This window comes from Nannobrachium achirus (assembly GCF_963921795.1).
Source record: "Nannobrachium achirus genome assembly, chromosome: 3".
NCBI classification, from domain to species: domain Eukaryota; kingdom Metazoa; phylum Chordata; class Actinopteri; order Myctophiformes; family Myctophidae; genus Nannobrachium; species Nannobrachium achirus.
Window position 1 is genome coordinate 50,310,316 of NC_137812.1, and position 22,525 is coordinate 50,332,840.

The 22,525-nt window shown below is 45.7% G+C and overlaps 1 protein-coding gene across 1 annotated transcript in view; it reads left to right on the plus strand.

Moving 5' to 3' along the window:
* smad1 (SMAD family member 1) overlaps positions 1-21,982 on the plus strand; it is a 26,589-nt gene extending 4,607 nt beyond the window's left edge. The window contains exons 2-8 of the mRNA XM_080720978.1: positions 7,132-7,582; positions 8,475-8,646; positions 15,288-15,566; positions 16,273-16,395; positions 19,083-19,304; positions 20,158-20,414; positions 21,439-21,982. Of these exons, the coding sequence (XP_080577104.1) occupies positions 7,355-7,582; positions 8,475-8,646; positions 15,288-15,566; positions 16,273-16,395; positions 19,083-19,304; positions 20,158-20,414; positions 21,439-21,582 (1,425 nt within the window). The 5' untranslated portion in view covers positions 7,132-7,354 and the 3' untranslated portion in view covers positions 21,583-21,982. The remainder of the gene's footprint in view (positions 1-7,131; positions 7,583-8,474; positions 8,647-15,287; positions 15,567-16,272; positions 16,396-19,082; positions 19,305-20,157; positions 20,415-21,438) is intronic.
* The last annotated feature ends 543 nt before the right edge of the window (positions 21,983-22,525 follow it).

Genomic DNA, 22,525 nt, shown 5'->3' on the forward strand with positions numbered 1-22,525 from the left:
TACAGATCTCCCTCTTATAAAACTTAAATTGATTAACGGATGTTTTAGGAGGGTAAGCAGCCTAGGAGGTTTGTGGGCTCAACACAGGCGGGCTCAGAGCTTTGGTCTGTTCAGTTTCTGTTGCGTTCCCATCCTACCCATCAGCCCTGCACTAAAACCTAAACTAATTAACGGACAGTGAAGCAGTGCAGAATGGCCTATGGGACTTGCGGAGTGGGCTATCTGTTACATTATGCTACATTAGTACCATTTGGGTCACAAAATACAAATCCCATCAGTTTAGCCTGATTCAGGAGGAGACAAGTCCACCAAAAGGTCAAATAATGTAAAGGTCCAGCTAGGAACAATAAATAGTTTGAAGGGGGCAAAAATAGGAATCAAAGGAAGCCAAATTATTATTACTAGCCCTTACCCGTTCAAAGATATGAGCTCCAAAATGATGTGCAGTGTGGGTTATGGGATGTGCACTGTGCACACAGTATATGAGGGATGGAAAGTAACTTTAACTGGTGCTTGCATGATGTAGGAGCATCAATGTAAGAAACCCGTTTTGTTTAATGGCTACAGAGATACTGTCCCCCCCCAGCCCGCCCGCCCGCCCACCCGCCTGCACACACACCCGCCTGCCTGCACACACACACACACACACACACACACACACACACACACACACACACACACACACACACACACACACACACACACACACAGAGCTGGTTAAACATTTTGCCTCAAGCTAGATGCAGAATAGATGTGCCTCATGCTAGATGCAGAATAGATAGTAGATACAGCATAAAAATGCTAATATACAGCATACGATTTGTGAAAGTGACAAACGGCCTTCACAGTTATGTCAGGTGTGTTCATATGCTGATGGTGATGCGATTTCAGATCAATTGCTCCAGCCACCGAGGAGAAACGCTGGGACAGACAGACAGACATTTGCAAAATTATAGTATAGATATACAGTATATACTCAATGTGTTTGTTCTCCATGTACACATTCCTGTCTTTTAAGGGCAAAGGTAGTTAGTGGGCTTACTGGACTACCAGCTAGATCTAGGTCAAAGCCATGTCAGACAACTTCACTCAACCTGTGTGGGCAACAGCTTCTGCAAGGTCAACTAACAACTATCCAAGGCGATTGTGCTCCAACATAGCAGTGGGAGAGGATAACCTTGTAAAGGTGTGTGTCTGCCTTTGTGTGTGTGTGTGTGTGTGTGTGTGGGGGGGGGGGGGGGGGGGGGGGGGTGCGTGTGTGTATGTGAGTGAGCCACACTTGCTCACCAATAGAGAGAGAGTGTGTGTGTGTGCCTGGCATGGCCTGAACAACAGCGCCCCTCCCTTAACGTGTGTGGTCGGCTGTTTCAACAGGAACAGTGACTAAAGTGCCAATGCACTTACATCTATGGGAAAGAAAGTGAATAGGGTTGGGAATTGTGCTTGAAACAAGTACACGTTCGATGACCGTGGTGCTCTTGATTTGGTTGATATATAAGGGAAAACAGAAGAGCATTTCTCCCTCAGGTGACTGAGAATGACAATGTAGGATATGATTTAGGACTGTGACAGACTCTGAAGAGTCCATTGACAAAGTTAAAGAGGGATGTTATTGTAAACTAAAAATCACAAAGTCAAATGCACATTTGAGAGTTAAGTGGTGCAAAAAAAAGAAAAGAACACATAGGGACTGGTCTAAAGAGATGTGGAAGAGCAAACACCATGGTCACAGAGATGTGGTAAAAAGCAATGTGGTTCGATGATCAATCATCCATCATGACGTAAGCAAGTGCAGGGCCTGAAATATGTTTTTTGAAAGAATGTTCTTACCTTCCTGCCTACCTAGATTGCATTTTGTCTCTGCTCCAACTTAAGTGCTCTAACTATGCTTTAGTCTGTCTCTTACTCCTTCTACTCTGTCCGTAAAGGGATAGTTCACCCCCTTTTCTCTATCGATTACAGACCCCATGACTTGAATTCATCGATATTTATTTGTTTTTGTCGCATTCCTAAGCCAATAATTTGAGGAGACACTTTGTGCAGCGTTTGGCCAGTCAGTCACCCGTGGTTTTAAAAGCATTCACAGAGATGAAAGAAACACTGGTGCTCGTGCACTGATGAATGTGCGTGTCATGGGGATGAGCTGCTGCAGGTGCGCTCTGCTCCGAACAGAGCAAACAGCAAACACCTCTGTCTTGCATTTCATCCAGTTATTACATTGGATTCACAACACTTTGTATGGCTAGATTGGCTTCAGCAGGGGTCTTCAACGTTTTCAGGCCAAGGACCCCTTAGTTGAGTTAGAGATGAAGCAGGGACCCCCACAACCTGTTCATAGATTCCATATAGTTTCATTGTTTGACAGCACAATCATCAGTGTATTTTGGATTCATGTCAATTTGTGTTTTCAGATATTTAGCCACTTGAACTGTCAATACATAATAAACTTGACCTGTACTTTCCCCCTCTACACCAAAGCTCTTTGCCAAAAATAGCTGATCTACAAGCTCACAACGCCTCGCAGCGTGAGGCGTTGTGAGCTTCTACATCTGCTATTTTTGACTAAAGTTCTCAGAATATGGACGCTAGGGTTCAAGTGGTTAACATAAAAAAATAGGAAAAAAAGGTTTCTATCACTGAAATATTTGGAGGACCCCCTATAGTAACTCTGGGGACCCCCTAGGGGTCCCGGACCCCCTGTTGAAGACCTCTGTGGGCTACAGCATAGGGGACTCATTGTATTATGATACTCATTGGTGATTATGTGGAAGCGTTGTGAAATCAGAACATGCTCATAACTCTTAAAATGGTGCTAAAACTTCACAACTTATCGCTGCTAAAACTTCACAACTTATCGCAAGCTGTTGATCAGCTGTTTTAAAGTTTCAGCCACAAAGTACTTGGCTGCCAGTCTATGACACCAAGGCATCTATGACTATAAGACATCAGTACTATGTGTGATAGGCAGACATGTATGTATCTATATCTCCAAAACATACTGTTCAGGAAATATAATAAAAAGGAAACTGTGTTCCAGTGGATTCAATGTAGTTATTTAGTCAAAAGCTCAATGTTTATACATTTCAACCACTTTCACTTTCAAAAATAGGGAAAATAGCTGACTACAACCTCATAAAGCATTGCATTGTGACACGTTGTGAGCTTGCAGATTGGCTACTTTTTGCATAACGTTATTGTCCATTGAAGTACGGCATTCATTTACGAAAAAGCAAAAAGAAAAGAAAAAGGTTTAAATGTGGACATAAGGTTTCTGCCCAGTGCCAAACAGAAACAATATTGGAGTTGGACAATGGTAAACATACTCACATCTTCCTATCGGCACCTGAGATTGTTCAGGATCTTTGACAGTTATCCCCATGAAAGACCAATAAAACATCTTTGAGAGGACCAAAAGATAGAGAGAGAGAGAGAGACAGTCAGTGGTGGAGGGTTTTTGTAAATAGCCTGCATTCTCTAGTCTACTTCCTTCCCTCCACCTGTGGATTGCGCAATGTGCACGCGCGTGTGCGTGCGTGTGTGTTTGTTGTGTAGCGACCTGCAGTCATCAGCAGTCAGGAAGTGATGTGTGCTGTGCTGGCGATGACAGATATGTTGAAATAAATCTGGGGCCTGTTTCCTGCCTTGCTCACCGTGAGACACGGAGACAATACGACCATGCTGGCACCTGGGACACCAGTCCTACTTCACACATCTGCTCTTGAACATATTTCCCTTCATGTCTCTCTTTCCCTCCCTCTCTCCCCCAGACACCCACGCAGCCGGCAGCCGTCGTGCACTCGCTCTCTTTCTCTCCCTCGCACTCTGTCTGTCTGTCTGTCTGTCTGTCTCTCTCTCGCTCTCTCTCACTCTCTATCACAGGGGTCTTCAACAAGGGGTCCGGGACCCCTATAGGGGGTCCTCAGAGTTACTACAGGGGGGTCCTCTAAAATTTTCCAATCCTTTTTATATTAACAACTTGAACCCTAGTGTCCATATTCTGAGAACTGTTGCCAAAAATAGCAGATCTACAAGCTCACAACGCCTCGCGCTGCGAGGCGTTGTGAGCTTGTAGATCGGCTATTTTCTGCAAAGAGGTTTGGTGTGGAGGGGAAAAAGAGCAGAATAAGTACAGAGTAAAAGGTCAAGTTTATTTGTTAATGATGGCTCAACTTAAGTGGTTAAATATCTGAAAACACAAATTCACATGAACCCAAAATACACTGATGATTGTGCTGTCAAACAATTAAACTATATGGAATATATTGAAAGGTTGTGGGGGTCCCTGCTTCATCTCTCTCTCAACTAAGGGGTCCTTGGCCTGAAAACGTTGAAGACCCCTGCTCTATCAAGATCTTTCTCTGCATGCATTATCATTAACAACTACTGTCACTGCCAATCTATCTTTCTCTCTCTCTCACTCTTCTCTCTCTCTCTCTCGCACGCATGCACGCACGCAACACATGCACGCACGCACAAGTTCATACTCCCTCCCCTTCCCCAACCTGCTGGCAAATCAGTCCTCAGTTTTTAGAGTAGCCAATGTGATTGGGGTGGCCACACTAAATATAGTGCAACTCGCAGCTTTCCTGTCCATGTGGTTGGCAATAGTAGGCCTCCAATGACTCCACAACACAACATGTGTGTTGTAAACAGCACCTGTTCTCATCAAACTTCCCTGCCTGTGTGCCTGTATGATGAGGGCACACACACACACACACACACACACACACACACACACGCACACGCACACGCACACGCACACACACACACACACACACACACACACACACACACACACACACACACACACACACACAGTAGCTGATAAAGATAGAAATGGCTATTTATTCATCCTGTAATCTGAAAGGACCAAAATAACTGGAGTGAGCCACGAGTGATGTTTTTGTTCCTGCTCGTAGGAAATCCAATCCACCACTCTATTTACTGTCAGAGGGAGACGCATCCTCACCCTGAGTCAGTAGGTATAAAAAGATGGGTCAGACTTCTGATGAACTGCCGTCTGTGGTGTGTCTGTGTGAGTAAGTTTAAGACTGTGGTCAGTGTTAACGTATCAGTATTTAGCTTGGACATGGGCTTCTGGACTGGGGCAGTATGCTCTCCAGCTGCATGTAGGATGTCTCCATTGTTTGTATGTGAATGTTCAGATCTTGAATCAAGTTTTAAACCCTCTCTACCTATTTCCATACAGTCATCAGAGAGGAGTTGGAGCTGTGATAGCTAAATGCTCGTGTTTGTCTCTCTTAAAAGCAATGTAGTACACCTCATGGCTAACGAATGGCTCTTGTGGATCCTCAGTGAATGGCCGTATTGAGGGCCAAAAGCATTTCCGTTGTTTTTTGTTAAAAACTATTTCCCAGACGTTGCCAGCTCAAACCCAATGCGGTCTCTCTGAAGCACAGAAAAAAATCTCATATTGATAATGTTCCTACTTAACTCTCCCACCGCTTTGAACGTTCACGTTCGCCCGATTGCGCAAGACCTCTCCGCCAATACGGCGCTCGTTCGGTTCGTTCGTCTGATGACTGTAAGCTGATGAGGGGTCGCGCGGCCGTCTACTGTAAACACATTTTCCGCGGTGATGGTGTAAAAAATCCATTATGCGTTAGATCAACGGAGAACAATTCACTTCCTTGTTGATTTCCTCCGGCTGTAAGGCTCTATGGCCAGTGACTGGTCTTCTTCTTCTTCAACACATAACAGGCAAATTCACATTCATTCTCGCATGACGCCGCCCTCTGCTGCCTGGCAGACCAAAGTGCACTATTGCACAACCCAAAAAAATAAAAATAAATAAATAAATGTCTGTCTGTCTATCTACTATAACGTCGCAAAGGTAAGCCGCTTTTTGATGGCACCAGACCCAATAAATAAATAAATAATCTGGCAGTGGGAAAGTTAAGAGTTAACCACTTAAATGCTGCAGAAGTCTCTAAATGGGTGCTACACTAGAATGTTGCGTGCAGTACTCAACATCAACAGGAGTGCACATGTTACCAACAGGAGCCTGTATGAGGGAATACCAAGGGTAAGCGAAAAAATTGCCACCAGAAGAATGAGACTAGCAGGACACTGCCAAAGACACCAGGAGCTTCCAGCCAGCAAATTGGTACTGTGGGAGCCAACACATGGGCACCGGTCGCGAGGACGTCCCACAAAAACATACGTGGACGTACTCAAGGAAGACGTAGGGACACAGAACACCAATGAGCTGGCCAGATGTATGGAGAACCGAGATGACTGGAAACAGCGATGGAGGGCTCGTCTGAGGACGACCTAGATAGACTTAAATGCTAGTGTCCCTTTACTGTAGTAGATGACCATTTTGGTGATATGCAAACATTTGGTGACTTATAGCAGAGCTACAAATTAACAATGCTTTCTGTTGCGACGCGTTGTGGTGTTGTATATCTGCTATTTTCAGCAAAGATATTTGGTGTAGAGGGAAACACTAGAGCATATAGTTTGAGTGGTTAAATGTGTATGTGGATCAGTTGCAGCATTCCTGTCATACAGTGAATCATCTTGCTTTGTTGGTTCTTGGGCTGACACGGTCCTGGCTGTACTGTAAGTGATATTTGTGAGGTAGCACTGTTGGTAATGTGACGACGAGCCATATGGACGGGAAGCTATCTAAAGAATGTCTGATTCAGGGGCTGAACCAGAAGTGGGTGTCCTTTTTTGACTCCTCTGCCACTATATATTCCCACTTCCCAGAAGCCATAATAGGATGACATCAGTCCTCGCCTTGGCCTGGATATTGTTTTGTCCAGTGGGTCAATGATCGGATGACACACCGGGCCGTAGCACACACAGATGAGCTGTCCACATGTTAACATTCCATTTGAAGCGGGCTGCTCTTATCCTTAGTAACTTACTCAGTGTGACAGTAGCACATGTTCTGCATCACCAACACAAGTAGCCAAGCCCAGGGGTTCCCAAACCTTTCCATGTAAAGGACCACCAACTAGCCATAGCCTCTGGCTCAAATCTGGTACAGTTCTCTTACACTTTCAGAGTTATATGAACACTCTGGATTTTACTGTATGGAAATGTGTTTTAAAATTTTTGTCGCTTAGTTTTTCTAACCTCCTTCTTTGTCTCTCTTTCTAGGAAAGAAGACCTCGACTGAAGCTTCGCAAGCAAGGATTACCAGGACACCATTCTGTAAACTACTGTAACTGGACTATTCATATACAAGCCTCTACCCCCGACTTCCGTTTAGCCTTCCGTCCCCCGAAAGACCTTTTCAGAAAAGGGAGAAGACGGGTGAAAGACCAAGAAGAGAGAGACAGCGAGCGCGGGAGGGAGGGAGGTCCAGCCCCCCCACTGAAACATGAACGTCACCTCGCTTTTCTCCTTCACCAGCCCGGCGGTCAAGAGGCTGCTGGGCTGGAAGCAGGGTGACGAGGAGGAGAAGTGGGCAGAGAAGGCGGTGGACGCCCTGGTGAAGAAGCTGAAGAAGAAGAAGGGAGCCATGGAGGAGCTGGAGAGGGCGCTAAGCTGCCCCGGGCAGCCCAGCAACTGCGTGACCATCCCACGCTCCTTGGACGGCCGGCTGCAGGTGAGGGCATGCATGGGACGATAATCGTTAGTATTTAAAAAAAAGAAAAAATCATATACAGTGTGAAGTAAGCGGTGCTATTTATATGAGTTAATTGTGGGCTCGCTTTAGCTAGCACACTAGTTGTCCTCAATTTATATTTATTCCGCCACTTTTTTTGGCATACTATTAGTTCCACATTTATTCAGCTAGTAATTTCGTTCAAACCTTGTTCAGCTTTACGCAGTTATTAGTGCTTGTACTTTTCCCTTTACAAATTGTTATACTTTTTGAAAAAACTGTTTCCCAGTGAATTCTGCTGGGAAATGAATTCTGTCTCACCATTTTTATATTACTGCTTGGGCTTGAGCTGAATCGAAAGTCCATCTGAGGAGGGAAGTGTACATTCTCTACAGTACATAATATACTTTGTGCGTGTTTTCAGCGAGCCCACGCAGTTTCTGGAGGAACTGCTTTTCTAGTTTGATTAAGCGTTCCTCGAAGCTTGGCCAATGTGACCCTGGGCGTGCATACGGACAAAGCCAGATGTTCCAGGGTCATTTTAAGAATTTTAAGCATATTTCTATTAATATCATGAATCTCAATAATCGTGACATTCATATCGTCGTTGTCGGGTGGAAACCTTGTATGTCCAAAACCGTTTTGTTTTGTATTCATCATTTCAAATACGATCTAAACTAGTGAAAATAGCCAATCTACAAGCACACAACGCCTCGCACCGCGAGGCGTTGTGTGCTTGTGGATCTGCTGTTTTCACTAGTTTTGTGCGACAGTCTTATGTGATGAAACAGGGCTTTACTTTACGAAAAAAAAACATACACATTTTGAAACTTGGAGATACAAGGTTTCTGCCAGACAGTGATGATACAGTATGGTCCCATCCCTGCTGCAGGTGTCCCACAGGAAGGGCCTGCCCCACGTCATCTACTGCAGGGTGTGGCGCTGGCCCGACCTGCAGTCGCACCACGAGCTGAAGCCCCTGGAGTGCTGCGAGTACCCGTTCGGAGCCAAACAGAAGGACGTGTGCATCAACCCGTACCACTATAAGAGGGTGGACAGCCCAGGTGAGCCCATAGCATAGTTTTCTTAATCGTTGCGGTCGGGGGGAAACCGTACTTTCAAAACCATTACTCCCCCCCCTGTGTTCCAACTTCAAAATGGATAGCTGTAGTTATTGTTTAGTCACAAGCTCCTGTTGATACCTTTAATTAGAATTTATATATATTAGAATATTTATGACATGTTATTGGCAAACCCAATCAGACAATGGGAAAATACTTTTCAGAACGCAGTAAGAGTGGTAGTGAATGAAAGTCTAGAGAATGTATAATAGTGTCAAATCTGTCTGTCTGTCTGTCTGTCTGTCTGTCTGTCTGTCTGTCTGTCTGTCTGTCTGTCTGTCGGACTACCACTCTCTCAGAATTGATTTATTGGCTTCACTAAAGTTCAGAACATCCAACGAGGTGCTTTTTTTCTAGTTTCACGCAACAGCGACGTTGTCTCTACTCGCTGCATTTTTGCGGCAGAGATAAAGTTAAGCTTCACACAGAGCAAATGACTTAAAAAGACGAACTCCGGGAGCCGTTTTGGCAGTTCTGTAGAGCATTAACCTTGGAAGTGCATGCCTCCTCCCCCCCCCCCACCCCCCCACAACAGCTTCAGCAGATGTTCACTCCTTTCTGATCCTCCGTCTTTGATATGCTCTCCTCCTGTCAACGAGGAGTTTATCTGTTTGAGCCCAAAGCCAAAAGCGCCATGCAGCTTTTATCCATACAGCTGAGGACAGGCCAGAGTGTCACTGTGTTGTGTGGGATTCTGTGTACACTGTACAGTAGGTATGCATGTGTGTGCGTGTGTGTGCGTGTGTGTGTGTGTGTGTGTGTGTGTGTGTGTGTGTGTGTGTGTGTGTGTGTGTGTGTGTGTGTGTGTGTGTGTGTGTGTGTGAAAGAGAAGGATTGAAGTCTTGCTTCCTGTGATCTTCATGTACTTTTTCAAAGAGAGACCAAACACAATCTGCTGTCTCTCTGAGAAGATCAGGGTCAGCTGACAAGACAGAAACAGCTGTCCACAGGGGTGTGTGTGTGTGTGTGTGTGTGTGTGTGTGTGTGTGTGTGTGTGCGTGCGTGCGTGCGTGCGTGCATGCGTGCGTGCGTGCGTGTGCGCGCATCTGTGCGTGTGTGTGTAGGGGGGGCAGGAAATTCCAGCTGGGGGAGAATGAGGGCTTTGTTTTGTCCATGTTCTGCACGGCTGGCCCAAACTCTCTCTCTCTCTCTCTCTCTCTCTCTCTCTCTCTCTCTCGAACACACACAAGCGCGTGCGCACACACACACACACACACACACACACACACACACACACACACACACACACACACACATTCACGTATGTATTGACAGACACACATATATTAACACAGACACAAATTTACACACATACTGTACACACACACACTCACACACACACACACACACACGGCAGACTGTGCAGAGTGTTTCTCTGAGGATAGCTGGGACAGGAAGCCTGTCACCCACACACAATGGGAGGAAGGAGGGGCTGACGGCCGCGCACACGTTTGTTAGAGCAGCGGGTGAAGGACATGGGGTCAAAGGTGAACCCACCCCAGAACACCTGTCTGTCTACACTGAACCACACCCTACTGACACACACACACACACACACACACACACACACACACACACACACACACACACACTCACACATCCTGTCTGCTCTGCCCCCCTTTCCCGTTGTATCAAACAACAGTGTTAAGTGTCAAGGCCCAGATTGTGGACCTGTAACCTTGTAAGCAAGAAGTTTGTAACTAATATGTTAAACACACACATTAACGCTCGCAGTGTGTCAGTGTTTAAGTTGTTCATTGTGTGCGACTGTGTCAGAACATCTGAGGACACACTTTCGCGCTCCGAGCTCCTGCATGGTTGAAAAACAGATGCGTCTGCTGTTAGCCCCACAGGCTAACAGCCCGACACACACTAGCCAAGGGCCCCCCTTCTCGCATGTCAGTACAAATTTTATTTGTCCACACAGGTATTTATAGACACAAGCAGAGCATATCTCTGTGGTTTGTATCTCCTTGCACCTCGGCGTTCGCCCTCGACATGAATAGCAGCCGGGGATCTTTGCCCCAAGTGATGAATTCCTCCAGAGAGGCTCACCTCAAAGATGTTTTTTCAGAGGAGAATGTCTGGGAGCCAGGGCCAAATACTGCTGGCTAAAACCAACAGGGCTGTGAGCAGACATTTGAAAAATGCAGGGCCATCTGCACCCGGCTGGCGGGATGATAGATAGTCAGATAGGGAGGGGGGAGATTTTATTTTGTAGTTGTTATTAAAAACGTGTGCATGCGTGCTTGTGGGTGTCTGTGCATATGTGTACTAATGACTCAGAACGGGTAAGAACTCACAAGCGTGACAAAGAAGTGATCAGCCAAGAAATCAAAGTTCAAAAGGTTTAATCCGGTACACAGGCATGGGTTAGAACTAGGAGATCAATCAGAGGAGACAAATTTAATCTTCAGGGATCAGGCAGAGAATCAGGTTCAGGATCAGGTATAAATGCTGAAAGGCTTATAACACAATCGAAGATACCTTGTATTAGGGTTGCAACGGTATGAGATTTTTAACACCGAAAATATAGTCCGAGTCAACACCGCGGTTATCGGTAACACCATTGAGTGTCTTGTCGTCTTGTGAGCACTCAGTAGCAGCCGATGCTAACTCAAGCTACAACAACAACCATCCGACCATATTAAAAATTCAGCTTTGTAAAAAAGCAATAACACTATTAGTGTTACAATAGCCCTGCGTTTTCTTGTTTGGCTCATCGTTGTTTTTCCGCCTACTGCGCACTGTGACATTATAAAGCCACAACTAGCCACCTGGAACGTGCCCTGCGAGTGGGGACGAGACGTCAGTCTGATGGGCTGTGCCTCGCCCCGTGGATGATCCGTTGATTCTGAATCTGTTCTCGACACTCTCACACAAGGAACATCTCCCGCGTTTGAGAACCGAATCTTATCGTTCATTTAAAAGAGCCGTTCAAAAGAGCAGAATCGTTGGCGAACGTCACATCTCTAGTACTGCGCTACCTGCAGCCTGCCTAGGGCAAAGCAGAGCAGCGGAAGCGTTTTCTTTTTATTTAACGGTGTTATCGGTGTGCAGGTAAAGTACTCGTTGTTGTGCTCGCCCACCGGTAACACCGGTAACACCGAGTACCGCTGCAACCCTACCATTGAATCAGAATGCCCTATTACAGTGTTGTGCAAAATAATCAAACATAGCCTATCTATATAAGCTGCAGCTTGTAGTTTGCCTATTGTCTATTTTTTAAACATTTTGAAAATCTTTGAACAATTCTGAAAATGAAAAGTATTGAGCTTGTGACTAAATAATATACTATATTGGATTGGAACAAACTAAAGCAGGGGTATTCAACGTTTTCAGGCCAAGGACCCCCACTACATATTGTATAAAATTGTGTTGCAGATTGTTATAGATTTCTTACATAGATTCATAGACTTGTTTGACAGCACTGTCATCAGTCTCTGTTGGGTGCGTGTTAATGTGGTCATTTTTGAGCGGTGGTCCCGCCGCTCCTGTAATTCGCTTTCAAGATGTTACTGGCTGGCTGGCTGGCTGGCTGGCCGTGTATGTCTGTCGCCTGCCATACCTCTCCTGACCACACACACAGACCACCCACACACACACACGTTAAAGGAGGGGCGCTATTGAGCAGGGCAGGCAGACAACTCTCTCTCTCTCTCTAGGCTACAGAGGCGTCAATTGGGTATGGCAAGCTATGGCACCTGCCATACCTAGGCTACAGGGGGAAATAATAAAATGTACTTTCATCGTGCCTGTTGCTAAGGTATGGCAACATGACTGGTGTCTGTCATGTTGCCATACCTTAGCTTTTTCTGAACTGACGCCACTGGTAGGCTACTGGGGCTTCAGACACTGCATGTTGTTTGTGAACAAACCAGATGAGACGGGTATAGTGATTGTGTACGGTCTGTGATTATGCAAACTCACGTCTCAAATCGCATTGATTGCGTGGTGATATAAACATAGTAAACAGGTTTTAGTTACCAGACTTGACAGAAAAGGTTGTAGTCGAACAACGACGGGCACACGCGCTACTGTAAAAGTACTCATAGCGCTGGTTTCATTTTCGGTTTTAGTCCTCGCGCTCCGCCCGTATGAATAAAAAAGAAACGGCCACGAGGTATGTATAAACATACTTGTGTGAGTTGTGTCGTGTGGATTATGGAGAAAGTTTAACGCTGCTGAGGCTACGAGGCTACTGCACTGCTCCAGTGTCTACTTGTGTCTCACTCTCTGTCGGACTCGTCGGAGCCTGTGACGGGCCAAGCTTCCAATTGTTCCAAACATCAACATGTTGTGCGCGGCCCAGAGCAGAGCGGCATGAAGCGCATGCGGTCCTCGCTTCTCCCCCGTTTTAAAACTCGCTCGTTCTCAATAAAAATAGCCTATTTTTTGTCTTTTTTGACCGCGGTAAGGACCCTGACACCGCGGTAGGCCGCGGTATACCGCGATACGGCGGTACGGCGGTTACCGAACCCAGCCCTGTGTGTGTGTGTGCGTGTGTGTGTGTGTGTGTGTGTGTGTGTGTGTGTGTGTGTACGCACGCACGCACGGCCATGTGTGTATCAGTGTATGTATGTATGTATGTATATGTCTGTGTGTGGGTCTGTGTGTGGGTCTGTAGCCTGGAGTGGCACTGGTTGACCAAAGAGGGTGCTGTTGCGTCTAGCCTGAAAATCAACACACACACACACACACACACACACACACACACACACACACACACATTATTATTACTATTATTATCATTACCCATATATATATATATATTTATATATGTTTTGCTGTTGTGCAGCCTCAACGACCACCGCTCAGTTCACACGGGTGTGATTTTTACTCTACAACAAATCTAGACGATCTACAAGCTCTGCTGTGAGACGTTGAGAATTTGTAGATCTGCTATATTTGGCTAAAGTTCTCCTCAGAATAGGGATGTGAGGGTTAAAGTTGTTAATTTAAAATAATTATCATATCACAAAGATTTGGCGGACCCCCTGTAGTAACTCTGGGGACCCCCTCGGGGTCCCGAGCCCCCTGTTGAAGACCCTTGCTATATTGGATTGGAACAAAGTAAAGGTTCTTAATCGGTTGTGGACATGCAAGGTGTCCATGCAATATTGACAATAAACTGAGGGACTAAAGTGGGAATGAGCTGCAGGTGGGTAAAACCAGGCATTGCACGTGGGAATGGCAGGATCTGACATGAGAATTGGTATCCATGAAAACAAATGAGTAGACTGAATGAATAAAGTATGAATCAGTGAGATCAGGAAGGATTCATGATGTGTGTGTGTGTGTGTGTGTGTGTGTGTGTGTGTGTGTGTGTGTGTGTGTGTGTGTGTGTGTGTGTGTGTGTGTGTGTGTGTGTGTGTGTGTGTGTGTGTGTGTGTGGAGTGAACAGTGTCAGCTAGACTCATGGAGCTTACTTACACAAAGAGAATGCTAACCAGCACCCGGCCTCTCCTTGTCTAGCGGGTCAAACATTACATCAGAGGGTGAGGCAGAATGCACTGTTAATAAAAGTTAATGGTGCATCATGTGTGAATTGTTAAAAAGCACACCTGCACAGGGAAAGCTGTAAAATAAATCCTCTCTCATATTGTTCTAGTTTCTATAAATAATTGTACGTTTAGAAAATGTATTTGAACGTCAATGTCAAGTGAAAAAAAGAAGAAGAAAAAAACTGTTGAGATGTTGATGTGAATTGTTTCTCTATCCATTATGAGGCTGGTGTTTGAATGTAACCTCTTTTATTATACATAGTAAAGTTCCATTGACAAACTTCACACCCCCCACCCCCGGAAACCCCCTAACCACTGCTGTAAGAGCTGACTGTTATTTCCCTAAAGGTTCCATCTTTCCCTCTACCACTCTCCGCAGTTCTTGCATTGCTACCCAGCAAATGTACTAACTCACATCAAGGGATGGGCCATTAACTGAAAATATATTGAAACCTAACAGTGGACTCAATCTTGCTCATTTGAGTTTGTCCAATAATCAAAAAAGCTGTAATTTATTGTATTTCTTACACAGACATCAAGCTCTACTCACATCTCAATTGTTCTTTTCTTTCCTTTCTTTCTGTAACGCCTGTTGACCTATTGAACCTAGAATGTTGGCTTTAGTGTTGATTGCTAACTAGGGCTGTCACAATTATTACATAATCGTCTAATCGCAATTATTTGACATAATCACGATTATTTTTCATAATCTTCATAATCGTTTCCATGTTGAAAAAACGATTATAGCTGATGATTATAGCTGACCTACAAGCTCACAACGTGTCGCAACGCAACGCGTTGTGAGCTTGTAGATCGGCTATTTCCACTATCAATGTTCTTTTTTAAGTATAAAGTTGTCAAATATGTCATAATGTCTTTGTATATTTAGGTTATGTGTCGTATCTACCATGTGAAACTTCAAAGCCTAAAAGCCAAACAGTAATGTAATTGTCAACGACAAAAACACAATTAAATCGTTAATCGCAATTATTTGAGTGACAATTAATCGCCATGTAAAATGTCATAATCGTGACAGCCCTATTGCTAACCAATCCTCCGGCCTATCGCCTCTCTCCTCAGTGCTGCCCCCTGTGTTGGTACCCAGGAACAGCGAGTTCAACGCCAAGCACACCATGCTGCCACGCTTCCGCAACCCTCTGCAGCAGAATGAGCCACACATGCCCCAGAATGCCACCTTCCCAGAATCCTTTGCCCAGGCCAACAACACCATCACCATGCCCTTCCCCCCTCACTCGCCGGGAAACAGCTACCCCAACTCGCCAGGCAGTGGCAGCAGCAGTGCCACCTTCCCGCATTCGCCCACCAGCTCTGACCCCGGCAGTCCGTTCCAGATGCCCGGTGAGATGCCCACCCACAGCGATGCAGTGGTTTCTGTTGGTGTGATCCCACATCAACTCAGTATGCAGTTATAGCCTTTGCTTGGTTCCTAATCTCCAGTCCCTAATCATGAGTGCATGAGTGTCAGGCCTAGCAAGAATAAATGAGAAGAACAAAGTGTCCACATTGTCAAAATAAAACCTGTTCAACTGTTCAAATAAGTGAACAGTCATGGTCAAATTCAGATTCCAAGTTCCAGGTCTCTGACTTTATTATTCCCGAAGAGATATTGGAATTGCAGCTGTGGGACATAAAACCACCATACTCCCCAAGAATAACCAAGATAAGCAGAAACACACTTGGATCAATGGAAAGTGCATAAAATGACCAAGGAGATCTGTCATGAAATGCGTCAGGTCTTTCGTAACCAATAACGTCATGTTTAATTTATGCTCCATCGTACAATTTATGCTCCATCCAACAATTTCAAGTGTGTTTTTAATATGTTTTTTTCCTAATGTCAGGTGGTAGTGAGTTTGAAGGCATCATTGAACCTCAATTAAGGGAAGTTATGATATGTGAGGTTAGAGAATTGGTGAAGGGGGTGGCTGGATAACGTGTCAGGGTTTGATGTGTGTGTGATATTTTCTGCGATAAGAAGGCATTTTGTGAGTATTATTCATGACATTTGTCTCCCGTCCATTTCCCCTGCACCTCCACAATGCAGAGACACCTCCTCCAGCGTACATGCCCCCATCAGAAGAGCCAATGACACAGGACTGCCCCCAGCCAATGGACACCAACCTCTTGGTACCGGCACTTCCCCTAGAGGGCACTAACAACAGGCCAGGTAACCATGGCGACGCTTGTTAGCACGCACACACACACGCACACACACACACACACACACACACACACACACACACACACACACACACCCATGTGGCATCATCCCCACAACTGCCTCTGCACCTGCTCCCCTTTGCTCTGCAGGTGCAGAGACTTCTGGGAACCCAGAGTTTGTGAATGAGTTTTATCACTGTTTTGCGGTGTCAAGGCTATGCCTGGAAACAGAAATAGAACTTCAGCTGAGCTGGCAGACCACATACTTCGGCGAGTAATTTTCGACAATCAAAGACGTGTGGAAAAGGGATGGCACTTAGGGTCTGTCTATGTATGTACAACCCCCAGGGGAAGTTCAAAGCCTCTGCCAATTAAGCTCGGTCTTAGAGCAAGCCTTTATGAGCCCCCATAAAACCTGCGGGCTTATGTCATCTCTGCCGGTGGTAATCGCTTGAAACTCGTTAAGGAGCCACTTCACTAATTACCTCCAAACTTCTACATGTGAAATGTTGACTGCCATAATTGCCGCTACCTCAGCTCTGTGGTTTAGCTCTATACTGAGTTGGATGAGGCTTTGCCTCATGAATAAATAATGGACCCTACGCACAAGGATATACATTATCTAACTCATGTTAAGCATGTTGAGGTTAAGCATTTTGTTAATCAGAATCAGAATTATTTATTTTATCCTAGGTATATTTGCACACACAAGGAATTTGATATAGTGTGTAGTGTAGTGTCAGATTAAATACATTAAACAAAAAAGACAGGAAATGACAAACAGATACAGTGGAAGGGTTTTTTATTTGACCTTGTCGTAACTCTTTTGGTTACTTGTAATGCAGTTGATCGCACTGAGGCTTATTTGATGGTGCCATTTGTCATGTTTTAACTTGATTTTATTTTACACGCACACGCACACACACACACACACACACACACACACACACACACACACACACACACACACACACACACACACACACACACACACAGGGACAGTATTGGCGGGAAGGAGCTGGTGTTGATGAAAAGTGAGCTGCATGGAAGTGGGAATTTGCGGCGTTTTTCAGCTCTTTTCCACAAGCTGCATCCTGTGGAGGGGAGAGGCCTCTCCATTGTCGGCCAATTCTGGGAACAGGGCAGACAAAACACACCTGCGAGCTAGTGCCATGCTGCAGAGGAAGTTTAGGAGAGGTATGCGCTTAGATAAACATGATTTATTCCTCCCTGTAGAGAGGGGCGAGGCCAGCTGGCACAGGCACCACCCAATATACCAAGCTTAAAGAGGCCACGGTGGCAGGGCACTCCACTGCCCTTCCTTCTTAATAAAGCCTGGCACACAGACCGCAAGGCGGTCCGCATGAGTTGGCCTTTGCATCGCTCCGCATTGATTTTGGTCGGGCAAGTGTACACAAGTGGGCAAGTGGGGCCGATGTGTTTGAATCAAATATTTGTTATGACTTACCAGGGATTGTTTTAGGAGAGTTCGCTTTTACAGTGGAATTAGATGCACAGCTGAGCTTCATCGGGCATGCACAGCTGGCTACGGTGGCTGACGCTTCATCTTAGACCTGCACAGCACCTGATACATGCGTTATCATATCCTTGGGATGGGACTGTTATCAATGTTGTCATACCTTAGCCAAGGCTCAGTAGTCAGACTACCAACTACTAGGAGCTGGGTAGTCCCAATATCAGCCTTAATATCAGCCTTGGTCTTGTCATTGCAATGCGCATGCGCCAACACACGAGGGGAAAAAAAGAAGTCACGCTGGGATTCGAGACTACAGGGTTGGGAATTCTAGCCATGCGTTCTTACTGAGGACGTTACTGAGATGGATGCGCCGCTCGGACATTTCTTTTTTAACAGTAGGTTTAGCCATGGTTTTACTGAGGTTAAGGTTAGGGTTAGGGTTAGGGTTTGAGTTAGGGTTAGGGTTAGGTTTAGGGTTAGGGTTAGGGTTAGGCATAGTATTTTTCACCGCCGCGTCGCATTCCGTTACCGAGTCATGTGTAAAAGCAAGCAAAAAAAAAATAGTCTGCCAGCTCCCTGGTTAGCTCAGTCGGTAGCGACGGGGACTGGTAATCCGACGGCCCGTGTTCGGTTCTCACTGCGGGAGCGACCAGTACATTGTTCCTGTGAACGCATGCGCATTGCAATGACAAGTCTATGGGCGATAACAGATCTACCAGCTCCTGGTAGTTGGTAGTCCGACTACTGAGCCATGGCCAAAGCATGACAGGGGTGATAACAGACCCATCCCAAGGGAGGATAACATGGAAATCGGCTGTGCGCAGAGGTCCTGTTTCTATGTAAAATCCTGCATCCTTTTATTCACAGCATTTTACAATTCCTTTGTCTTAATGTTATAGGAAAGCACTTTGTAAACCCTGTCTTTGCTATATACAATTATTACTACTACTCTGATGGATTGCTGTGCAACTTCCCTTGTAGTAAAAAGACCCTTATTGTGTGTGTGTGTGTGTGTGTGTGTGTGTGTGTGTGTGTGTGTGTGTGTGTGTGTGTGTGTGTGTGTGTGTGTGTGTGTGTGTGTGTGTGTGTGTGTGTGTTGTGTGTGTGTGTGTGTGTGTGTGTGTGTGTGTGTGTGTGTGTGTGTGTGCACCTCTGCATTTGTGTGAGAGTCACATTGTGCTGATGGTGTGTAACATATCAATGTGTTTCCTGTGCAGATGTTCAGCCGGTAGCCTATGAGGAGCCGAAGCACTGGTGCTCCATTGTTTACTACGAGCTCAACAACCGTGTGGGTGAAGCCTTCCAGGCCTCCTCCACCAGCGTGCTGGTCGACGGCTTCACGGACCCCTCCAACAACCGCAACCGCTTCTGCCTCGGCCTGCTCTCCAACGTCAACCGCAACTCCACCATCGAGAACACCCGGCGGCACATCGGCAAAGGTGTGGTGTGTGAAGTCTGTCAGTGCTAAATGACAAATCAGTTCAAAAGCTGGCTCGCGGGTGGGATCGAGTCGATGTGCATTGTTCAGAGCAGTGTTTCTCAAACTTCTAAATTTCAAGGTTTCCCCTTAACTCAGTGTACAGATGGAACCAAATGTACCCGTTAGGGTCTGAGTTACAGGCTTGCATGGGTCCATTTAGACCCTCTAAAAGGAACCCACAGAGTCCCTGGAATCCAATTTGAGAAACACTGGTTCAGAGTATCGAACCCTACGTGAAGCTCCTTTCCTGTATCTCACATACGCTGTATGTGTCCTGCTCTGCTTTGCGATCTTTGCAGAGTGAAACGGACCAGTCTTCTGTGTGTCTTTGATTGGATTTATTTTAAAACAGCACAACATGTGTGCACAGAAAAGTGCCAAGAGGAGGCAAGAAGCCCAAAGGGCTTATACAAGGCCCCTCCCCATCTGAACACACTAAATGCATTAATATAGAAGAATAGAGGACCTCGTCACAGAAGATGGGCTGAAAAGTGTACTCCAGTGATGACACTGGAGTAAAATCCATGAATGTGAAAACTACAACTCGTGGCTGTGACATATATCCAACCTGACTAGGAAAATAACCTAGGAACTAATATCAGGTGTGTGAAATGGCGGCCATAGTTCCGACAATTCCCACAAGTTCCTACAATTACCATGAGGCACTTAATATGCAAGCATATTAATGCAAGCATATTAAGTGCCTCATGGGAATTGTAGGAACACAAAGTAAGATAAAAACAAATGAATGATAACCATCGAATCAATGGCGTGTTCTTCAAACCTCACCTCTGTGACATGTTCCCTTCCAGGGGTCCATCTGTACTACGTGGGCGGGGAGGTGTACGCAGAGTGTCTGAGTGACAGCAGCATCTTTGTCCAGAGCCGTAACTGTAATTACCACCACGGCTTCCATCCCACCACCGTCTGCAAGATCCCCAGCGGCTGCAGCCTCAAGATCTTCAACAATCAGGAGTTTGCCGAGCTGCTGGCCCAGTCTGTCAACCACGGCTTTGAGGCCGTCTATGAGCTCACCAAGATGTGCACTATCCGCATGAGCTTTGTCAAGGTTAGTCACTTAGTCTCTCTCTCTCTCTCTCTCTCTCTCTCTCTCTCTCTCTCTCTCTCTCAATCTCTCTCTCTCTCTCTCTCTCTCTCTCTCTCTCTCTCTCTCTCTCTCTCTCTCTCTTGCACACTGGTTCTCAACCTTTTCAGGCCGCGACCCCCATATTAATCATATTTTAACTGGGGACCCCCCACCCTGACGAGCACTAAGAGTTGAGGCATAACATTTTGTATAACACGGTTCTATTGTGAAAATAGCAGATCTACATGCTCACAACGCAACGCGCGTTGTATTTTCACAATTTCTGCCTCTAATATTTGACAATTTGGTCAATGTTTAATTTGTAATTTTAGAGGTATCAAAAAATCCTTAAAATGTCACTTTAGATGTGCAGATAGCCTCTATACACTTAAACTTAATGTTGGTTTGTTTACTGTTGAGTGAGAAGACAATGTTGCACATTAAGTTAATCATCTGGGGACCCCCCCAAAATAATTTGGGGACCCCCCTGGGGGTCCTGACCCACAGGTTGAGAACCACTGCTCTTGCACACACACACACACACACACACACACACACACACACACACACACACACACACACACACACGGTGTGGCCAGAATGTGTTTTTGAGAACCACTGTTGTACAGGAAAGAGGGCTGATGTTGTGAAATGCTCTATACTGTGGATAGCTTCACCCAAGTAACCTGATTGGTCAAAGGCACGTTCCAACTGTGCAGCAGACTGCAGATAATTATCATAAAGCATGGCTTGCCAAGTCTGAATGGTTTCCTTGCCAACACACGTAGTGACCAGGAAGTGATCCTTCTTATTTGAAAATATTTCTGTCGGTACTTGAATGGAGACTGTTGCATAAAAGTCACGACATCTCTGAGAAAGTTCTTGTGATAAGAGGCACTTCACTGATGCGCTTTGTTCTCCACTGCTGTTCAACACCATGCCCATGAAAGTAAAGAGTAAAGAGTATTATTACCATAATCTAAAACTGTTTGTGTGTGTGTTCTAGGGCTGGGGTGCCGAGTACCACCGGCAGGATGTTACCAGCACGCCTTGCTGGATCGAGATCCACCTGCACGGCCCCCTGCAGTGGCTGGACAAGGTGCTCACCCAGATGGGCTCTCCCCACAACCCCATCTCCTCCGTGTCCTAGACGCCGTCTGTCCTCAGCCCTGAGGCTGTCCACACCCCAGCATTTTGGTTCCAGTAGCGAGAGAATACAATTGGGGAGTTGGTAGCTGGTCCCTAGATTGGCACACTGTAAAAAATCCAAGAGTGTTAAATTTAACTCTGAGACTGTGCAAAAGAGAGAGCGAGATGTGCAGGCACTTCACGGACACTATTTTATGGAACGCACTCATTTCTGGCAAAAGAATGTCGCCATTGACAAGATGACAGTCTTTTTATTTGTAATAGTTGATATAGCTCCTACCTTGTAGACTCTCAGAGTTACACATGAATTAAAAATACTGAGGGTTTTACTGTGCATGGTGCTTCAGTCAACCTGCTCTCATCTATGAGCATTAGAGGTGTTTGCTGGAAACAAAAGCTGATCTTTGGGCCAGTAGGGGTTGGGTCGGGTAGGATGGGGGTTTGGGGGTTGTTGAACAGTTTTATTTGTAATATTACTTGAAGGATGTCTGAATTGGGCACATTTGCAGACAAGTTGAAGGGGAGGGGAGGGGAGGGGAGGGGAGGGGAGGGGAGGGGGGACAGGCGGGTGGGTGGGCAAGAAAAATGAGCATGTTACAACTGGAAGATACTTGAGCTTTGTGACCAACTGTAATAATCAGACCATCGCACTCAATTGTGACGCAAGTATCCTCCCCTGGTCTTGCTCCCACAATTTCTCCTCATCATTTCTCATTGTTCTTTTTCCCCCCTCTCACACAATACCTAGTTTGCATCTCAATATTCCACTGGGAGTCATCCAGATCATAACGAAGTGTAGTTAGCAATGATGACGGGACATTCCAGGTCAGCTACATTGCAGTCGCTGGCTAGATCTGTCTCTGCCAGCTAACTCTTTGCCAGACTGCAATGGAGTTGGCATGAAATGTACTTGACTAGACATGAACTGAATTACCCAGGGTTTT